Below are 23,345 nucleotides of genomic sequence, written 5' to 3'. Positions count from 1 at the left end.
TTCCACTGTTATCTTTGTATTTTTCTTATTTACATTTTTTTTATATTGTTTACTACTCCCTTCTACTGCTTGTCTAGTGCTGCCTGCAGAGAACAGGATTTTGGCATTAGCTTTGACTTTGTTATAATCCAGAAGACAGGAATGCCTTGAAAACCAAAGTCAGGCAAGTTGAATGTTATTTTCCTTCATATAATGCTTCTAAAACTTGAGGCACTTTTGGTGTTTAGTGTGAAAAGAAAATTTGTTGCTCCCTCTAACATCATCCCATTTAATATGCCAAACCAAATGCTGGCAAAGAGAATGTGAATGAAGATATTTTCAATTATAAACCATTACTGCTATTACTGAGTATATACTGAATACACAATGAATATAAAAGGTAAAAAATTTATAGCATGCATTTACTCAAGTCACTTCAACATGGAAGCTTCTGGCTTTAGAACAGTTACCATATTTATTCTTTAGCTCCTCATATATTAAAATACTAGCTTTTTCAATATATTATTAGCATCTGGGTTGTAGAATTTTGCATAGTGTATATAGTATTGTTACCTGTGTCTGGAGTGAGTCTGAATTTTTCTGCTCCTGTGCCATGCAGTGTATAAGTAATTTCTGCATTGGAACGAATATCTGCATCTGTAGCAGATACCTGCATTATCAATTTGCCAGGAAGTGCATCCTCAGGAACAGAATCAGTATATAAAGCCTGCAAGATTTTAAAGTTACATTGAAAGACTAAACATATAAAGTAGTAGAGCCTGGAAAGGGATGGGGAAGAAGGAAAGACAGATGAGATAATATCCCATTTGGGTGTCTGGTAACATATGAAGTGAAACAGAGGATGAAACACCTGCAAATAAAAAGAATTTCTCATTTTATAATTAATTAGCTCACATTTGTTAGGTTATTCAGAAAGGTAATTAATACTGCAACCATAGGGACTCTTGAATATGACTGCATAGCTAAGAACTCTAAACACTTGTAACTGATTAACTGACAATTAAATGCATTCCCATAACAGGAGTTACAAATTTTTGGTAACTTCGTCTTTTTTTTTTTTTGGTAAATTTCTAGGTCTGACTCGATCTAGAAGAAATTGATACCTGTCTTTTTTTGTAATGGCAAGGAATAAAAAGTTTTCAGTTTAATTAACAACTAAGAAAAAAACACATCCAGAATTTAAAGCACTACACACTTTTACACTCATCCATGTCAGGAATGCAAAGTAAGAAGGACTGAGCCTTCTAACACCAATATTAACAAAATTAAAAGTCTAGAACCACTGACATACCAGTAGATATAACTGCTAAAAAAAAAAAAAAGAATCAAATGCTCACTATATACTTGATGCTTCCCAGAACAAGAAAAGATTTCCACCTGCTAACATGAAATCTGTGTTCAACAAGATAGCTATGAAAAGTCCAAACATGCTAAAGTAAAAAACAAAGAAGCAGACTATGAAAAAGTAGGGCTTTCTCATAAGGCAACTGTATATCTTACATGAGCCCACCTTTCTGATTTGTGGGGTTTTTTTTTGGTTCGGGTTTTTTTTTTTCCATTCTTTGTTTTTCATGTCCATTTTTGCAGGCTATCAAATCTGATATGGTAGATAGCTTTGTAAAAGGAAAATGTTTACCAATTACGTATTTTCAGTGCTGTTGAGAGCAGCTGCAGAATAATATTCCAGTCTTTCGAACTCTTTTATCAGAAGAAATCCACAAATACATCAACTAAGTGATGGCATACAGCCTTCTTTGAGACTCCACTTCCTTCAGAAAACGGAGCATATAAACTATATGGCTGCAGCTTAAAACAATTCCTTTTGGAAAAGTATGCATTAAGACAGGAGAAACGTACCAAAACTCTCCTTATACTCTTCAAATACCCGTTAAGTGTTAAAAATACATCAATGAATTGTATTTGAATTTTTATTTAAGAAGCCTGTCCATGAAGTAACTTTTCTTTGACAATATTCTATCTTAATAGTCCAAATTTCTGTTACCAACATAAAAGGAATAGCTATCTGTCAGTCTCCTGAAAAGCAATTTCATAAAAAGTCTGATTTTATGTATCGAGGCAGCTGGACATGAAGATACAAGACTGTGCCTACCTTTTCGCAAACAGGGCTATTATCATTAGCATCAAGGACTTTAACCTCCACCACAGCTTTAGTTGCAAAGGTCCCATCAGTAGCTGTAATATTTAGAAGGTAATTATCCTTTTCTTCCCTGTCCAAAGGGTTTTTGACATAGACCTTCCATTCGTTCTGTATATTTTCAATAGCAAACTGTCCCAAGGGATCACCTCCTGAAATACAAAAAGAAACTTTTAATTAAAGAGAGAAATTGCTACTATTACTGGATCAACATTAAGTTATATTTACAGAGGAAAAAAAGGCAAACGCAAATAAGCAACACTCTCTGTGGCGTTACAAGGAAATAGCTTCATTTTACAGGTAGAAATAATCAATAGATGCTCATACAATGAATTTAACTGCAGCCTAAAGAATCTACAAAAATCAATGTAGAAAGTAATGTAGCATTATAGATAACACTGTATCAAGACACACGGTAAATAACAAAACTAATAAAAAACACCACTGGAAATTAATAGCTATTATTTTGTGAAATTTCTTTCATTAATTAACTCATCACTAATTTAAGTGCAAGTCTATTCATAAAATAAAATTTGATATGTAAGTGAACAAAAAATGTAGGAAGGCATTTTAAGCAAGGCATACATGAAATGGATAGCCAAAGATCTCTTTTCTAAAACTCTTTTTCCCCTTAAGTTTTTAAAGTTCATATTAAGACACAGACTATTTTTCTTTGCAGCTCTATGGTTTCAAATACTTTTCAATATCTCACATCATTTCAGGACTGCTCAAATGATTATTCTGACATTATTCAAAAAGATTTACCTGTAATGTAATAGAAGACTTGCCTATTGGCTTCTTCTGTATCAGCATCAGTTGTACTCAAGATGGCAATTACCCCATCAGGAGGGTCATCCTCACTGACTGTTCCTTTATATATCTCTGCAGTAAAGCGTGGTGGATTGTCATTCACATCTGTAACAGTAACTTCAACCACAGCCATAGAAGACAGTTGAACTTTTTCACCCCGATCAGATGCAATCACTGTGACTTTGTATTTGTCTCTTTTTTCATGATCGAGTTCTTTGAGAGTGGTAACCCAGCCAGTTTCCATGTTTATAGCAAAAGACTCTATAACGTCTAGTTCTTGAGAAGGATCCAAGCTGTAAGTAACCTGCCCATTGAGTCCTGAATCCAAGTCAGTTCCTTTAATCTGGATGACTCTTGTTCCAGCTGGCATGTTTTCTACAATGAATGCTTCGTAAGGATTGGACTCCAAAACTGGTCTGTTATCATTTGCATCTTTTACCTGAATGCTTACTTCTACTGAGGAAACAACTTTATAATCTTCATTTGCATACTGTGCTTGAACTGAGAACTGGTACCATTTAGTTGTTTCATGATCAAGATTCTTGTCAAGTTTCAAATGTCCAGTCTGTCGGTCAATCACAAAAAAAGCATCTCTATTGCTTTCAGGAGTGTTCCCTTTAATCAGACTATATACTAAAGTCTGATTATGCTCTGCTTTGATAACATCTATCTCAGTTCCAATTGGAATGTCCTCAGAAACTGTGTAAGAATAAAATGGCTCTGAAAATTTTGGAAGAGGCACTTCTGGTGGGAGTATTCTAGCATAGACAGGAACAACTGACTCTTTTCGGGGGGATCCACCGTCAACTGCTCTAACAAAGAAGATCAGAAACTCATTTTCTAAACCAATTAAGCTTTCTTTTGTAGTAATTATGCCAGATAATGAGTCAATTTCTAAATTCTCTTTAACATTTTCAGACTCTGCTTCAATAGCATATGTGATATCTGCATTTGTACCCTCATCGGCATCGGATGCCCAGACTTTAATGACAGAAGTACCCCGTGGTACATCAGATCCAATATTTACTTCATACTCTGTCACTCGGAATTGAGGAGCGTTATCATTGACATCTGTAAGTATTACATTAATAGTACAGAAAGCAACTTTTCCCCCAGAATCTTTGGCCATTAAACTAATGGCAATTACTTTTTCTACTTGTGTTTCACGGTCAAGCTTTTTGGAAGTAAATATCTGTCCCCTCTCATTTGTATAAAACCTGTCTTTGGCAAAGTCATTCACAATGTGGTAAGTCATGTGGCCATATGTACCAGAATCTTCATCAGTTGCTTTAACTTCAGTCACTGAAGTATGCAATGGAGCATTTTCAGCTAGTTCAACCTCATACTCATTCTGGCTGAAAACAGGACTGTGCATATTGGCACTGGTAACAGTTACGTGGACTTGGGCTGAGCTTCTGAAGACCCCATCAGAAACAGACACATTAAGATTATAATGTGACTTTAGTGTCTGTCTGCGTAGGTTTGATATGGTGATAATGCCGGTTTTACTATTAATTACAAAATTCTTCTGGTCATTGCCTGTCAGAATGGAGTATTCCAGCTTGTCAACATCCAAACTATCTGCATCTGATGCTTGCACACATGTCACAAAATGCCCTCGGGGAGCCAGTTCACTAATCTTAGCTTCATAAAGCAACTGGTTAAAAACAGGAGGGTTATCATTGAGATTGGTTACATCAACAGTTACAATGGTATCACTGCTCAAGGGCAGCATGCCACCATCTATGGCCCTTATTAGTAACTTGTGTTGTTTAATTTGCTCATAGTCCAAAGTTCTTGCTGTAAGAATGAGTCCAGTGCTGCTATCTATGTGGAAGTAGTCGTGACTTTCGCTATTATCCTCAACCAAGTGATAAGAAATCCCCCTGTTTGTTCCAGAATCAGCATCTGTAGCACTCACTTGTACAACAGATGTTCCAATGACAGAGGCCTCAGAAAGGGTTGCTGTGTAAGTTTGCTCTGTAAACACAGGATGATTATCATTGATGTCTTCCACTATTATGTCTACAAACACATCAGCGTGTGCCCCTGTTAGGGAATCTGTTGCTCGAACACTCAGTTTGTAGGCTGGATGAGATTCAAAGTCAAGAAGGGCAACAACATTTATAACTCCAGTGTTGAAGTTGATAGTGAACTGATTGAAAGGATCTCCACCTGTGATGCTGTAAAACACCTTAAATCCTTCTGGGCTGTTTGCTTGTACATGTACTACAGGACTATGGAGCTGAATGTTTTCTGGTATCTCTGCACTGTAGAAAGGTTTTTCAAAAACTGGCATAGCTTTACTCATAACTGTAATTGGGACTGTAACTTCAGCAGAAAAAGGAGGGTCTCCTCCATCTTTTGCCACTACTGTGACCAGATATTCCTTGTTTAGTGTATCTGGTTCAAACTTCTTCTTCAGGGAGATTTCACCTGTGGGATCAATTTGGAAATGTTCATAATGTTCTTTGAGATAATAATGCACCTCTCCATTTCTGCCTGTATCTTTATCTACTGCAGTGACACGCTGTATAACATGGCCTGCTTCAGAGTCTACTTTAACAACAGCATAATATGGAAGACTGACAAAAAATGGAGCATTATCATTTACATCTTCCACTGTGACTCTAACTACAATGTGTGCAACAACTGATGGTCTATATTCCTCTGTCACTTCTATGACCACATCAAAAGATTCTTGCTGTTCACGGTCAAACGGTATTCCTGTTGTTGAAAGGACTCCAGAAGTTGGGCTTATTTTAAATCTGTTGTCTGGATTTAGAATATGGTAAAACAAAGGCTCATTTATTTGATTTCCTATAGCAGTAACAACAGCTATTGTTTTTGCCTCTGTGGAATTTTCCTGCACTGTTGCAGAGTAAGAACTCTGTGTGAACTTCAGCTGGCTTGCCTTGCTTTCTTTCACATTAATTTTTACAGCTGCAGTGCTTGCAAATCTGCCATCAGATGCTCTCACTGTTAATTCATATCTGCTTCTTAACTGAGTTGTATTTTGCACTGTTATATGTCCAGTCTTAGGGTTTATTGAAAATTTTTCTCCGATGTTGCCTTCAACAATGGAATAAATTAATTGTGAAAAAATGCCTGAATCAGCATCAGTGGCATTTACACTGATGACTTCCACGCCTTTATAGGTTGGAATCAACACGGATGTCTCATACAACTCTCTTGAAAACACAGGTGGACAGTCATTAATGTCAATTACATAAATAGTAACATTAGCTGCATATTCTGCATATAAATGTGGTATCCCCATATCATGTACTTGCACTGAAAAGTGGAAGATATTTGTCTCCTCATAGTCCAGACTCATTACTGTCCAAATGGCACCAGTGCTAGAATCAATGGCAAAATACTTGCGGACAGATGGTTCAACAATTTCATAAACAAGCAAAGCATTAGATTCTTTATCAGCATCTGTAGCCCGAATTACTAATGGAATATTCTTGTCAGTCAGAACCACACTGTTAATTGACGCTGATTCACTGATGAGTCCTGTATATTCAGCCTGCATAAAAACTGGTGGATTATCATTCTCATCCCGAAGATGTACTAAAACTGTTGCATTAGTAGACAAGCCAGCCATGTTTGTTCCTTGCACAGTTAGAGTGTAAACAGGCAAAGTTTCAAAATCAAGTACCTTCTGAGAAACAATGACACCAGAGTTTGGATTGATAGCAAAGGCATCACCTATATTACCATCTTTTATTTCAAAGACTACAGAAGACTGACTGTATGCTGTAACCATTCCAACAAAACTACCAACGCTGGCACTTTCACTGATTTCTGCAGAATATTCTTTGGCTGTGAATTTTGGTGAGGCATTATCAGAAACCGTGACAAAGATATGCACAGAGGTCACTTCACTCATTGGAGGATCTCCTTTGTCTGTAGCTTTTACCATCAGGTTGTATTCTTCCTGGTTACTACGATCTAATTCCTTTGCAGTTTTAATCATACCCAAAATAGGATCTAAAGAGAAGGAATTTCCAATATTCCCTGCGAAGAAAAAGAAAGTAATTAAGAAAGAGGTATACAGAACTTCAAGGATGATTGCTTATTTAGCTAAATACTAAAAGAGAGAATGCATTGAATATTCAAATTTCTTAGTTTTGTTTAATAAACATTTGTTAGCCTCTCTGGAAGTTTTCTGTTATCAAGAGTTAGCACTAATTCTAAGTTTATTTGTGGAACATTACATAAAACAGTTAGCAAATCTATCCAAGCCTTGAAAATAAATGCAAAAAAAATGTTTAATTTTCCATTAAAAAAATTAAAAAGAAAAGCATTTTGCAAGTTTCAACATTATAAATTCTGTATTTTCTTCAAATTATCTTCGTCAGGTGGTTCATGTTTAAGCCATATTAAATACCTACTGAAGCTGAAAGAGAATTATACTCAGAAATTAATATTAGTGCAATACAAGTTACATTTTATGATCTAAAATAAGTAGACTGCTTTGAAAAAAAGTGTTTTAATGAATTCATACTTAGCAACCTTAGTTGCTTATGCAAGTATTGTTTAAATCACTGCTTCAAAAATAAACTTCCTGAATTGGACCAATAATTACCTCTTTCCTAGCTTCCTATTAACACATAGCAAAGTTATTCCCTGTGACAGTATTAGACAAACCGCCTCAAAACTCCCTGCTGAGGATTACCACCTGCCATTTGATAAACGCTTGCTTTCTGTGAATTTTCAAATATATAGCTGAATTATACTGCATACAATATTCAGTTCGTGTACTAACTATGGTAAGATTTACATTTTACTTCCTTAAAAAATCACGTTACTAAAGCCATGTTCTCAGTATGGAAAAAATTCATTAAGAACTTCTGAGTAGGCAAGGCGGGGGGGAAGTTGTGTTTTTTTTGTTTGGGTTTATTTTTTTAGTGGAGGCTCTAAACACAGTGGTATTCTTAGAATATCCCATTACAAATCTAAGCAGCCATTACAAGCATTTAAGGAATGTTCCTTCCATATGCTTAGAACATCAATTATAATGTTTTAACCACTCAATAGATCACAGTCCTGTAAAACAAACGTCATAGGTCTTACAGTTAGTCACACACAAAACTAGATGAATGGAAGAAAGCAGGCTGTAACTTCATTCTAGTCAGCAAGAACACACATTTTTTTCTCGCCATGCGTTGGCATTTTTAAAACAAGCATTACTGAAATAGGAAGGGCAAAAGAAATGTTTCAAGGACATTAGTGCCCTGCTTAGTAAAAAAGTCATGTTTCTGCAAATAACAGAAAACAAACATATATTTTAAGTAACTTATGAGACACATTTTTCCTCTTCAGAATATCATAATCACAGCTTCATTTTAAAATAGCGTTAAGTATGTTTTCATAGCAAATCAACACTCTTGAGGGGAAAAAAATATCTACAATAAACAATTCCTATGCTTTACAAAGCAACTGAAAAATAAAAAATATATTAAAAAAGCATTTGCACATATCACTTTGCACACACCATTAAATGAGTAACTTTTAACCTACTGACTGTTCTCTTTAAAATAATGTTTCTTATGCTTGTTACTGGGATTTTATTTTAAATTACTTTCTACCTTGAAAATAGTATTGCATATAGGTAATGCAATCTAAGTAATGTGTTTTTTTTTCCCAGTCATAATGCCTAAATAGTTCAGGACATTGGTAATGTCAGACTTGTATCTAGATTTAATGGACTGCACCAAAACCCACTTCCATCTGGTAAGTGAACTCAGTCAATGACATCCTGTTTTCATATAATTCAAAACTGTCATCATTAGAATTGCATTATTATAGGCAAGTTCAGAAGGATACTCTGAGATTAAAAATAAGTAGCAGCACCTAATGCTCTTCTCTAGGCTGAAAGAAGCCTTAATGCCAAACTGATCAGCTATTAAATAATTTATTACATACTGAGCTACAATAGCAGTCACACTATCTAAAATTAGCTAGAGGGAGCAATGCAAAGAAACACCTTCTTTGCTACATTTCTCAGAGTTGAACTTAAAAACTGTGACTATTTACTGGTTAAATATATGGATATTTGTAGGTTATTTTTGAGCTCCTTTCTTTCACATTGTGCTAAACATGATAGCACTTGTCTCAGGCTCTTACTCTTTTCACGAAATCCTTGCTTTGCCTATGCCACAGAACATCGCTTACATTACAAAAGAGAATGCTTTTTAGATCTGATTTTAATGCTCCTGTAATTTCTAAAGAACACGCCCCTCTTAAGGGTTGAAAAGTAGTTTTTTCTTCTACTACTAGAAAAACGTTCTAAATGTATCTAAAGGATAATACAAATAGCTAAGAGAGGGAGATGACTATTTGCCATTGTAGTCTTCTTTTAAATGCTCTGAAGCTGTATCTTAAATACTTCTCACAAAATACAACAGGTACACCTGTAGTGCCTTCTTTTTCATAGCTATTTTTAACATGCCTACAGTTGAAATAAAGTATCAGCAAGCATAATTTCAAAATAAAGTGAAGATTTAACAAAGTCAATATACCTGATTCAATAGAGTACACAATCTCTGCATTTTTTCCTTTGTCCTTATCTAATGCTGTAACTTGGAGTACTGCTGATCCAACAGCTGCTGACTCATACACCCGTCCTTCATAGGAAGAGCTGGTGAACCATGGAGCGTGATCATTTGTGTCACTAACGTTAATGATGATTCTAGCATAGTTGCGCTTTACAGGGACATCTTGGTCTCGAACCTGAAACAGTTAGCGTATTACTAGTAATTAGCACTGTTATTTTAGTAGCTCATCAAATATTCATAATAATTAAAAGTTTAATCTGTACCAATCACAGAGACAAAGACTACACACAAATTAAGCATACAAATAAATGCTTTAAGTAAGGGGACAAATTAAAAAGACATTAAAAAAGACCTGTTTGTTACTGGCTACAGAAGAGAATTTGTGTTTATTTACCATTACTGTAAGAATATGCTGGTTCATTGTCTCATGATCCAGTTTTTCTGAAGTATAAAGAGAGCCAGTTCCAGGGTCCAGACGAAATTTTTTAAGACTGATGGGATCAGTGCTGCCCTGAATAGTATAAATCAGTTTATTCTTCTCATCTCTGTCTGTGGCACTGACTTGCAGAATTTCTGTCTCTGGCATGGTGTCTTCAGGTATAACAACTTCATATTTTGAAGCAGAAAACTGAGGCCTGTGATTATTTGTATCTATAACTTTGATGTATACCTGAAATGATACAATGTGAAGGTGGAAGAATTGATGATACTTGGGAAACAGACATGAAAAGAGGACATTTTATTAAAAATCAGACCATTAAACTGAGATAATTCTACCTCAAGGCAATTTTTCTTTCAGGGACAGGATAAGATCTAAGAGGGGTAGAGAAGAAGAATCTCACTAAACCTGTATCTGCCTCACCTTTCCCAAAGTCAAACCAGAAATCTATATGACCAAAAATACCTTTGGTAAGGTACCCTGAAGGGAATTATTTTTGTCTAAAGCACGATGAAAAAGAACTCATCAATAATTTTGGAATTAAAGAAAAAATAAAAATCTCAGTTTGGGTTCCAAGGTGGGTAAAAATCCTTTTATTTGTGCAAATTTGGAATTCTAACCAATGTTTTCCAAGGCAGTGGATGCACTGTACCCCCCCTCCCGCCCCCCCTTGCTCTCATGTGGAAGCAATCTTCTTTCAGATCCTTACATTTCCAAGCCTAGGCAAGAATATAAAATTGTGGAATTCCCACAAAGGTATATTATTTCAAAGAGCCACAGGTATTGCTTGCTCTTCTTCAACAATTTAGCTCAATCTCTGCATAGGTAAGTGGTCACACCATTTTTCTGAAGTTACAGTTAAATTAACTTTGATGCTTCAAATTGTACTTTCCCACAGAAATTCAGCTGGCTTCACATAAGTGCTATGCAGGCAATGGTCTCTTTGTCTGAACCATAATGGTCACTGGAACCACTTGCCCTTCACAGCACTGAATTCTTGTACAGAAAGGGTAAGACGCTCAGCCACCATCCTGTTCCATCAACAGCGATAATGTCAAACAAGCAACAGTAATGCAGAGGAGCTGGCAGGTAAGCAACAAAACTCCCAGAACACATGGCTAAATTCAAGTTCTTTATATGCTGCACATACAGCCATGCTTTCAGTCACTCAAAGGTTAGCTACTTTGTTTAAATTAACTGCCATCAACACATGTTTAAAAGTACTCATAATATCAAAAGTGGGTTAGATTACTCTTTGGAAATACTTATTATTTCCCATTGATATCTGGTAGAGTCTAGAAATAAAAAATAATGCAGTAGAAATCAGATTAGATGGATCTTGGGGGTGGTAAATAATAAAGAAATGCCATACACTTTGCTATAGGAAAACTTCCTCAACTTCAACCTTGCAAACCTAGAATTTTATGTTAAAACTTGTATCAAGAAAAACCAGATGCTGAGTGTATCAACAGGAGTCATACTGAGTTTTCTCAAAAAGTGGGATATTGCCCACTCTGGCACCTGAAATAATTGTCACCAGAAAGATGGTTTACACTGAGTTTTAATGGATAATATTAAAAGAACAGATAAGGATATAAAAGGGAATGTAGGAACAGAACTGAGATGACAGATGTAGAATCTCAAGTCAGAAGCCAGATATGGAATAAAAATCCAGGTAAGGAACAAAAAGGGATTTAAGTTTGTAAGTTTATTCGAAACAATCTGTTGGTAAACAATGCCACCAGGAAATATAAAGATCAGTCAAAGAGAAGGAAAGCCTATCCCAGATTACAATTTTGCCTCAGTCTTTTTCACCAAGAACGATAGGGATCATGACCCTGAACAAACACAATGAAACACTGAAAAGCAGTGATGCTGCAATAAATATCTAAGCGGATACAAATCACCAAGATGTGAGCCACTCCCAGGTTCTGCTGGACTGCAGGATAAAAAAAACACAAAAGTGAAAAACCCCATGATAATCCTCCTAATATAAAACACCATTAACAATACTGAGCTCCTCCTCCAGAGTGCCAGTCAGGGTGGAGAGGGAAGCACACATATGTATGTGTGCACACACTGGTGTCTGCATCCACACACACGTGCCTTTTACTTTTTCAGTAGATGCAGTCCTAAGCATTGCAAGTCTCTGAGACATAATTCAATACATAGTACCTTTAGGGAAATATTCATAAACATTGGTAGTTTTTTAATGTTTGAAACAGTCTGATAGGATAAATACAAACTGCAGAGGAAAATGCTGTCTACCACAATTTATTAGATTTCTCAGAAAATGCAAGAAATAGGAAATGAACTAATCATTTGGCACATTGATAAAATCCTTGCAAGATGTTGCTATGGAAACTAAGGAGTTTGGTTTTGTCATGAATTAGAAACTGATTAAAGAAACAGAGTTGGAACAAATATTGATTTTTAGTGGGGAGAAAAATCAATGGTAGGTGATCCAAGACACGTATTAGGTCAAGGTTTTAAATACATTCACTAATAAAATCAAGTGGGAAATGAACAGCAAGAATCAAAAGAACATGACCTTAAATATGCGATTCTTTTATCATAGGCACATTTGTTGGTTTCTTTTTAAATCCTGTACAAATAAAATACATTTTAACGCATCTTGGAAGAAGAAATATGGAAGGGTCCAATGCAGTCAGTCACTGAGCATTTTAGTAAAAACAGATGCTCACTGAACAGTGGTGCTCTTGAAAATGAAAAAAGAAACCAAACGAAGATAGCCAACAAATAAAAAAAAGGGGGCTGGGGACCTGAAAAACCCATAGCTCAATACAAATAAAACTACAGAAATATTTTTAGTATAAATAAAAGGTTAAAAGGCCATATACAATTACAATACTTAATTAATGGATACTATGCTTTCAAAATTAACACATTGACTATTTTTTTAAATCAGTTCCCTCTCTCGCAAAAGATTATCAATTTCTCACTCAGAATCGCAGCAAGTGAAAAGAGAAACTGTCAAATTTTATAGATTTAAATAAAACCTGCTGTTTAAGCTCATACCTATTTCCCCTCTAATAAGGTTTCTTTACACCCCTCTGCAGACTCTGGTGGATAAGCCTGATGTGAATTGATGGGCACCCTTTTGATAAGTTGGCTAACTGCATGCTGGGTTGTTTTAATAAGGGAAGTAGCAGGTAGGGGGAAAGGAATTACTCCCCTCTATTTGATATTCACTGGTGGGACTGTAGATCCACTAGAGTTTTGGGCACTTCAGTCCAAAAGTGACAGACTTAAACCCAGGGACGGCCTACTAAGATCAATGGAGATCTAAAAGCTCTCCATCCACTGGAAAGAAAGCCAGACTCTTCTCAAAGATGCACAGTGAAAGGACACTCCCAAGCACCAATAAGGGAAAATACAGAAAGCCTAAGAAAAGAATATTTTTCAAGGAGGGCTGTTAAACACTAACGCAAAAGCATGTTCAAGGAAAAGCTGCCATGCCCTGTTATCCCAGGTACTTAGAACCTGACAAGTCCCTGAGCAACTTGATCCAACTTTGCAGTTGGCACTACTTTGAGCAGGAGTTTTAACTAGATGAACTCCAGCAACTCCTTCCAATCTAAACTATTAAATGCACTAAGGAAGCTCTACTTTCAAGACAGGGACTGTTAGCAGTGTTAAGTGACAAGTGTTAGATGTGCATTCTCCTTTTAAATGTAGGAGGATCAAATTTTCATGTAAAATTGTTAAGGCCTTCATATTAAATGAAAGGCACCTGAAGTAATAATATTAAGTGCAATTTTAAAGATTGACTCAGAAGAATAGGGGTTTGCATACCTGAGAACGAAGTACATGGACAGCTTGTGTTATTCTAAAGTAACATGTATTATACAATAAAACTAGCTATTGAGCATTTCTTAATGAAATCATGAGATTAAATTTAAATGAAATATACTATCTCCTAAGAAAGAAGTTGCACATTAAAAGAGCACACTACAGAGAAGTTTGACGTTACTGGAATATGTGATCTCCAAAACAACAATGGTGTGGAACTAAAGAAACTTGACTTGTCTTGCAAAGCTATACAAGGACTGTGTTGCACAACTGCTCTCTATTCACAGATCTTATGGAGAGCAATACAGCCTGGCTACACAGACAGAGAACACGGCAGCCCAGGATTATTTAGGGGAAGGATTTGAGCTCTACTAATTAAGTGATAGGTATAACCTATATTTCCATAAGAAAGCATTTATTACTAGCAGCTTATATCAGACAGATATGCTTTGACAAAGCATACTCAGTTTTTAATATTTGAACATGATGTTCCTTTTGGATTGTTTTAATATAATTTTTCATTTGCGGATTCTATGTGGAGTTTAAAATCTCCTCTCCATTCATAATTATACTTACATTGATATGTTTATAATAATTTATATAAACAAAAAAGCTATATTATCCAGAGATAATATAACTGAATTCCAGTTCTAAAATGACTCTGTGGAGCAGTGTGGTGATGGCAAGCAAAAATGCACATTTAATCAGTGAAGAATATTCAATCCTTAATTCCCAAACCACAATATCCATACATATTTTGCATAAAGCAAGATTAAATATTCTGCAACAGCATAGCAAAAGGTAAAATCCTGCAATTACTTTTAAACCATCTTAAGTAATACTTCTGGCAAAAAAAAAAAAAAATTGATAAGACTTAGCAAGGGGCTACAGGTAGAAACAGGATACTCATTTTTTGTTTCCCCAAAAATGCAACTCAGTAGTTCATATATTGATAACTACAGCCTGTCAATAGCCTTTTCTATTTCAGACAAAAAAAAATAAAAACATAAGTACATTGAGTTATATTTTTAATGATACTCCTTCCTAGTATGACACTAGTAATCTCTAACATCATCTGTCAAACACCACTACTGTAGGCCTGGAATTTGTTTGTCCTTGCTTTGCATCATGCATTTGGCATTTAGATGAATGCAAAAATCTAATAGACTCCACGCCTACTACTGCTGTATTTTTCAAAAAAGCTATTTAACTGAAGTCCTGAAGGAGTCAAATGCTCTACAGATGTTAATGGCCTGAGGCCAGCAAATGCCTTCTAGTTTAAAGTCAGATTCAATATACTGCTTTCACATAATAAGATTTTCTTTTCTTGTCCCCCTCCCCAGTGTCTCGAAAATGTAATTTCCTTTTTCAAATTAAATGTAAAATTATTTAAACTGCTGTTAATCAAGGTTTGTTAAATTGTTTACTGTGTTTCCACTGTTTACAGTAATTACTTTGTAAGCTAAAAGCTGCGTATGGCATATTGTGGTTCCTAATGTATGCACTCAGTATGCAGAATTTCTTTTGCTTGTCACTCCATTTTAACTGCTCTCAATTTATCAGCTTTCAGAAGAATCCAACACCACATCAACACTCAAACTGTAATCATTATTATTTCAGCAGTGAGTAATGGAATTTACACACTGGCAGCCATAAATCATACCTTCAACTTAGATTTCATAACAACATTTTTAAATTCCCTGAAGTTAAGCCTCATCTGAAATGCATCTTCTCAACAATAGTCCTGAAGGCTACCTTAACAAAGTAGTCCATTTGGGTGGGCCAGAACTTACACAGGAGATAAGAGAATTGGTTAAAATCAGGAGTCTCTTCATGCATCAACAATTGCAGAGTATGAACTTATCAATGCTCCTCCATCTATATACCACAGTAATGTGAGACTCAAAACAGCAACAGCATTACTTGTGCTTATGCCACCAGCAGGGGAAAAACAATGCAAAGGAAGCCTTTGTGCCCGCCTGTAATAGAAACCACGTCCTCTAATCCTGCCAACTCTAGCTGAGAGGAAAGACATGAAAGAAAATTATACAAAAAGCAATCAGAGACAATAAATTTGAGACTACTACTTCAATTCTTCTGCAGAAGACTGCTGCAGTACATGTTGATATTGTTCATTCAGCTTTACAAAATTCTAAAATAACAAATTCATTTAAAGAAATTGGACAAAAGCTACACTGTGCACTTCAAGAAGAACTAAACGAATCACATAACCCAGAGGAAGAGAAGGTGTGAGGGTTAAAGTATTCTTGTGACCTTCCAATTCTTGGTTGTTCCAGAAGACAAAGCAGATTATGGTTGAACTGTGAGAACTCAGGATGCCTGCACAAATTCAGCTATATAAGCAGCAACACTGGATAGAATATCTGTAGTCATCAAGACCAAATATTCAGCCTTTACTAGCCCCCAGGCTACCCCAAAACACTCTGTATGGTGGCATTTTTGACTGCATTCTTGGTGGGGGGGAGAGTGGGTGTGGAAAGCCTCTTGCTGTCTTTCTCACTTTCCTGGCAAAAGGAATTATCTTTAGCTGATTTGGATTTCTTTCATTATTTCTTTCTCTCTCTCCATCCCCCCCCCCCCCCCCCCCCCCAGTAATTGATGCCTTTTATCTAGCATTCTGTAATCAGTAGAAATTAATCTGCTCAGTATTTTTACTACAACTGGGCAATAAATTTACAGAAGGATTCTCCAAACCTTTCATGGTGTTTATCAGCATCAGATGCAATGGTACCACAGCTATGATAGTTGCAAGTTCTGACTGGGGGACATGCTGTTGTGTTTGGAGATTCATGATCTAGAATATCACTTGCAACTGTCACCATTAAAGGAAAAGGCAGTTCTCAGAGGAAACTGCTAACTCTGCAATCTTCTACTATTGAATTTAGTCTACTCGACCTATCAAGCTTCTAGACTTTCAGCCAGCTCAATAAAGATTCTGTTTCAAATCCTAAACATTGACAAGAAACGTCTTTTCCTCTGGCCAAAAGGAGGTAGACAACATATAAGACATTAGAAAAGATGTCAGGAAACCATACATACTGCACAAGAGTTCAATGAGGAATTGCATTCATAACACAGATTTCCATTATGGAAAAGACAGCAGTAACCTACATATTACTCTTTGAGGTCCTGAGGGGTAGATCAGTGACAGGGGTAGGTAAGAAAGACACATCACTGTCTCAATCCAGTAGTCTTAAATCAGTAAATAGTTTTCTTCCTGTTTGCAAGAAAACTGGAGCCTGTCTATGCTCCTGGCTCCATTCACAATCAACCTCAGCTAAACCTTACTTTCAAATATATTCAAGTTCTGGGTGGGGGAAAAAAGCTAGATGAGAAAAAACAGCAGAAATACACATCATAAACTATTTTACTACAAGTTATTTCCAGTAGTGTCACAAAAGGCTTCTGCCTTAAAGTGAACTTACTAGTTCAACTGTCACCACTATTAAAACTTAGTAAATACGTAATTTGAAAAGATTTGGTTTGTCTAAGATTGCTGCTATCTGGACAGTGTTTAGCAATCTCTACCTCCACTGAAGCGACAAGAAAGTACTCAGAAATATACACAGAGATGGTATCATCTAAACATTGTTTCTCTATGTACACTATACAGAAGGAGCAGCTCAGTTTCATATAAACGGTACTTGTACATTGTACTAACTGTTATCCACAGATCTTGGGTGGAGAGAACCAAGCAACCTTAAAATGGTTGTCTTTTAAATTTCAAGTGAAGTAACCATATTATTTGATGATTCCGGGGGAGCTGGATAAAGAGGAATAATCCAGATAAAAAGTATTAATCTTTTTTTTGTGAATAAATCATGCATGGAAGGGTTTAGTTTATGTTTTAATTTATTTAGCTCATGTAGGAACATGATACAACTTAAAAGCTGCTGATTCAGACGACAGCATAGCAGCACATAACCTTCCACCTGGACTGCCAAACAACATGTCTCCAAGAATATAAGAATCCACTTTTCTTTCAGAGTCACAAACCTATATAAAAATAATTCATTGTCCAGGATGAAAAAAATGGTAGGGAGAAAATACAATACCTTCCCCATCCCTCAGCTACAAATTCCTTCTTCTATATGTGCGTCATTAGAAGTCCATTACCTGAGTGCTGATAGATCTGGTTCCATCTGTTGCCTCTACTGTCAAGTTGTAATTTGACTTCTGTTCTGCATCAAGGGGTCTAGCGACAATGACAGTTCCAGTACCCTTGTCCACATCAAATCGACTGTCATAGTTGCCACCTTGTTCAGGAAATTGGGAGAGGAAGAAGTTCATAAAACACAGCACTGTTTTATTGTTTTCATGTATGATTATGGTCTGTCTTCAGATGCTTAATGAAGGTGGAGCTATACACACATATATATATACACACTTATTTTAAACCATTTTTTTTCTGATAATGAGTTATGCTGCTACTTACAGATATTTAAAATTGCATAGTTTTGGACAAAGCTGATTTGTCTGGCTCATGGAAAGTTAGCAGGTGGATTCTTAACAAGATTCTCCACTTTGTTTTTTTTTAACCAGAATTTAAAGATTTCAAATACCAAGAAACTGAGAATTACTGCGTGAAATGTGATAGCTTCTTTCTAGCAGACTGCCAGGCTAATTAGGGGAAAACCTACTTTGTAACAAATTAAATGAAAACCCCAAATCATCACACAGTCAAATTTGTATCTTTTGGATAAGAGCAAATTACTATACTCATATATGACTACGGATAAGGCTAAAAAAGCTACAGTACTTCCAAAGGATTCTCAATGCCAAGTATCTATAAAGAACTCACCATCTTACTCCTACTGAGATAAGCAGGATACAGACGAGTGCTAAATTTTAAATGTCCAGTGTTTAAATGTGGAAAGTTCCTTCTCTGAAGCAAATTATTTTAACTCCCCTTGTGAAACTTTTAAATTAGCATTTGAAATGGTTAAATAACTGTGTAGATCAATATGTACACTTAACTGTTTAAACATTTAATTGATCATCATCATGCCACCCCAAGCAGACTGTCATGAGAATACAATGTCCATTAAGTTCAAATATTGTTAGCAATGATAAATACTGCCATTTAACTACAACTGCTTTAGACCTCTCAATAAACTGCCTGAAACAGAAAAATCAATTTTTATTTGGTCAAGCCAGTCCTAGATACGGCAAACCAAATTTCTCCTAATTATGTGCATGTGTTTTTCTAATTATATTTTACAAGGATAGTGTTCAGATATCTAAGTGCCTTATTATTTTTTAAGAGGTTTTACATGTTATGCTTTGTAAATCACTAAATGCCTTTTGCAAAAAGCCAAGACTAGAAGTGAGAGGGTGAAGTTCCAAAGGTCGCAAATTTATACTTAATTCAAGAAAGAAGAGCAAATACTGAAATGGGCCCCCATTCACATGTAAAAAGGAATTCACCTTTAGAAGGTTCCATTGCATGACAGACATATCAGTTTAGGAAAGATGGGCTGGATTCTGTTTCAATGGATTTAAGATATTTAATGACAAAGATAATGTAATCTTTCTAGTTTCATTGAAAGCCAACTCCTCTAACTGGTCCAGCAGTAGTTTCTGAATCACACAAATGGATATGAGCTGGACAGCATAGAAGCAACAGCTTTTTAAAATTTATTTTTCATTTTTTTTAACAGGTGTATATGCAATTCTTTCAGTGGGCTTTGTGCAAGACGCCAGCTTCAGAAAGTGAGTCTCTTAACTTTTATAGCTGGCATGCAATACCATTAACCCACATGTCTTAATGAAGTCATCTCCAAGAGAAGAGTAGGATGAATGAGCATGAATCTGTTCATTCAATTTCCCTGATACAAAGACAAGCTCTATAACCAACATTTTTTTTTGTCTTGTTCCTTATCAAGGAAATCACAAAGATCTTGCCTAATTTTTGTAGTAGTGTTGATATCTGGTAATCCGTTGAAGCAGAATTCAACCCAAGCTTCTGCATCTGGCACACTGAAAGTGTAACAGCACCAGTTTTGGCCAAAGCCAAAACTGGATGCTCTGAATTGATGCTGTATAAATGTAATGACGACAAAACAAAACAAAAACGAACCTGTCACAAATGCAACCGTGAGCACTTTGATTTCCGAAGGGTTAATAAAATAAATATTTTATAAATGTACGCTTTCATTTCAGATCTCATAATCTGGTAATAAATTATGTGATCTCAGCAGATACCTTCTGCTGTACAGTTCAGGTCACAAGCCATCTGAAAGATGTAAAATACTTCACTAGCAAGCTTGTCTCCTGGCTCAGCCAAAAAGAAAGAAAGCATGGAAAGCAAGCACAGAACACAAAGGAAAGCTGTCAATCAAATTAATTCATGCTATTAGAAACAGTAAAAGAGGGCAGTAAAGAGACTGCCTGTAAGAGTAGCCAATAACTTCACAACATGATCACATATCAAACTTTCTGAAACAGTTTTACTAAGAAAGCAGTCAAAATAAAACGGTTTATTTTACAGCGCATGGACAAGTTCTGCTCTTTCCCCTTTAGTGAGTTTTCTGTGTGTTTCCTTTTTAAAAATAGCAGAAAACGTCATCTATTTTCTGTGCTAAGCATACAATTAAAAATCTCTAAATGTCTAAATTGTGTTGCATGCTTAGAAGGAGCAAATCAAAATCATACTATCATCAGAATTCTGTTCAGATGTACACACTGTTCAGAGTGCACAGCAATTGAATACAACTAAAAGACAGTAGAAAAGTACTTCCGCCATCTAATTAACAAGTTTTTCTATGAAGAGACCCCAGGAAATGCCATTTGCTGTACTCTGTGGGAACTCTCAAGACCTTTGATGCCCCTCTTCTATCTACTCTCATCTCCATGAACCACTCACCTTTTTCTGACAATATCCCTTTCCTAACCTTTCTTTTAATAATCTACAGGGTTCCTTTCCTTTCTGGTCTACAGATGTTTTGTTTGATGTTGATTGGATAACCCTGCTTGACTTGGAGCACATGGAACCTTCTCCTTGCTCCTTCTCACTTAAGTCACTTTTATATTTTCTGCTTTTCTACTCCCATATCTGTGTGTGTGCTCAGGAGAACAGTAAAAGAGCAGCCTCTGCTCCAAAATACTTATAATGCAGAGAGCTTTTCCTCTATGCAAGTGGAAGAGGGCAGCAAGAACTCTTTACTTCATCTCTGCACAGCTGTACACATCTCTAACCCCTTGGTTTGTCTAAATGCAAACTTTTTTTTCCAACAATGATCTATTCAGACAGGAACTTTTTTTTTTCCAGAATACATTAGAATCATCTAAAAAAGCCCAACCAAACCCCTATGTAAATATTTAACATATTAGCAGTGATTACTGATGTCATCACGTTGTTCATGCATGAAGCATGAATTGAGGGAAGAGTTGTGTCTGCTCTCATGTGCTTTGAAGTTTTCTGAGAACACCCTCAAGTATTTGCCATTCATATATTCCTGCCAAATGTACCAGTTTTGCAAACTTTGTTTTTAACTGCTGCTGTTCTCAGCATCCCTCAGGAAATACATACCAGAAAAAAACAACCTTTAATTAAATTCTTAAGAAATAATTAAAAAAATGCTCTCCCCAAAAACACCATAACCAAAGCTAAAATTTTCAGTAGTAACCAAAGTGAAAAAGATCCTTCTCTCTCTTGTGAACACAGTGGAAAAATCCCAATGTAATAGATTTTAAGACGAGATACAGTTCACTGTAAGACACCTCTTTTGAAACAAGGCTGTGCTATTCTTCTGGATTCTAAAGCATGTAACACATGGCACAATTTGGTTTTAGTATCACTTATACAGTGAACACTGCATACTTTTGGTACTCACAGGCCTAGTGAAGAAGTCTAAATTTTAAAAGTCACCACAGCATGAAAGTAGTCATATTACTGATTAGAACTCCCCTTGCAATGGTAGAGGCTAAGCTATGATATAGTAGTAAGAATATGTACATGCAAAAGTTTGCTGGGGTTAGGAACATTGCAAGCCTTCCTTTTAGTATTGAATCAAGCGACAGTAAACTGAGAAGCAGCCCACAGAATAAGTAATCAATATGAACAGTATAATCTCACTTTAGGTGTACTATTCTGTTTCGCAGAAAGCAGGTATTTTATTTCTTTCCCCATCTTACAGTCTATGAGTTTCATTTGATTAGTTTTAATTTCACTGACACAATATTCGTAAGTCATTTCCAAAACTGCAACACAGCAGATATTTTGCAATGTAATTTTAACTTTTGATATACAGCGGCATTGATAAAAATTTAAGTTATTTTGATTTGTAATGAAATACGGGGAAAAGTATGAATCTACAGCTAAAGAATGCTAACACCTTGCATTATTTAGAAGAGAGATTAGGAAACCAAGCTGCTATGAGCCCTCCAGTATCTCAGACCCCATGTGTTTGTTTCTAATAATAAAAGCCGTTAAAGCATCCTTACCCGTTATGTCAAACCAAAGTGGTGTTCCAAGAGGTTCAACAGCTATTACACCAATCATGTGAGCAACTGGGTCACTTTCCATCACCGTAAAAGAAAAAAATGCTTCCTCAAAGTAAATGGGCTCTGTGGGTGGGACGGGCTTTGGAATCCACTCTATGTGAAGCCGTGTAGTTGATGATTTTTGCGGGCGACCATTATCTACAGCTTTAATCTGAAACAGACACATCTTTTAGGCTACAGGACTGCATAAATCACTATGTCGCATAAATGGAAAAGCAGTAAGAAGCTCCAAGCATGTTTGCTTGTGTGAGATATGTTCGAAAAGGTTAAGTGTCTCTCAGAGTGCCACTTGCCCTTCATTATCAGAGCAGCAAATGGAGAAAAAGTATGCAGCACCTGACAGCAGCACAAACTGTTACCATAAATTCACTTATACTTAACTTTCTTCCTGAAAGAGAGTGAAACTGATTGCTTACATTCCCTCATCATGTTCATTATCTGTCAAATTCTGGAAAAGAACACCAGCTTCTTGACTCACTCAATACAAACATAGGAAATCATCCTTTAACAAAAAAAAAAAAAAAAAAACAAAAAACAACAAAACAAAACAACCCACAAAACAATACCTCTGGATTTGTTGAAATTCCTTCCTTCAGATACTGCAGTCACTCATCTGCCAGCTACTGAATAAGAAGCTACGAAGATACAGATACAAGAACACTCCACTTATTCATGATATACAAAATTTTGACTCACTGAAAGAATATCATAGTCCCTTGCTGCAGAAAATTTCTTTGATGAAACCACGCCAGTTTTTGGTTCAATAAAGAATTTGCCATGTTCATCGCCATCTTCTATGCTGTATGAGATCTCTGCATTGGGGCCTTCATCTTTATCTGCAGCAATAACTCGATAGATTGGCTCTCTCCTAGCAGTTCTCTCTCGTTCTGGCTTACCACGCTCTGGAAGACGGATTTTGTAGAACTTCTGCAAGAACTGAGGCTTATTGTCATTCTCATCTAAGACCTTCACAATCACCCATGCAATTGTTGATTTTGCAGGAATACCATTGTCTGTTACCATCACCTGTTTTTAT

General features: G+C 36.1%; 1 protein-coding gene across 1 annotated transcript in view; it reads right to left on the bottom strand.

Annotated features, from left to right (window-relative positions):
• FAT1 (FAT atypical cadherin 1) overlaps nt 1-23,345 on the bottom strand; it is a 110,190-nt gene that overhangs the window by 24,033 nt on the left and 62,812 nt on the right. Inside the window, exons 5-13 of the mRNA XM_034065048.1 lie at nt 23,006-23,335; nt 22,250-22,460; nt 20,009-20,077; nt 17,921-18,060; nt 9,926-10,201; nt 9,496-9,706; nt 2,921-6,988; nt 2,111-2,307; nt 553-706 (exon numbers count right to left, since the gene is read on the bottom strand). Of these exons, the coding sequence (XP_033920939.1) occupies nt 553-706; nt 2,111-2,307; nt 2,921-6,988; nt 9,496-9,706; nt 9,926-10,201; nt 17,921-18,060; nt 20,009-20,077; nt 22,250-22,460; nt 23,006-23,335 (5,656 nt within the window). The remainder of the gene's footprint in view (nt 1-552; nt 707-2,110; nt 2,308-2,920; nt 6,989-9,495; nt 9,707-9,925; nt 10,202-17,920; nt 18,061-20,008; nt 20,078-22,249; nt 22,461-23,005; nt 23,336-23,345) is intronic.

The sequence above is a fragment of the Melopsittacus undulatus genome, chromosome 7 (assembly GCF_012275295.1).
Source record: "Melopsittacus undulatus isolate bMelUnd1 chromosome 7, bMelUnd1.mat.Z, whole genome shotgun sequence".
Lineage (NCBI taxonomy): Eukaryota > Metazoa > Chordata > Aves > Psittaciformes > Psittaculidae > Melopsittacus > Melopsittacus undulatus.
The sequence above is the reverse complement of the archived record's forward strand: the minus strand, read 5'-3'. Positions and strand labels throughout refer to the sequence as shown.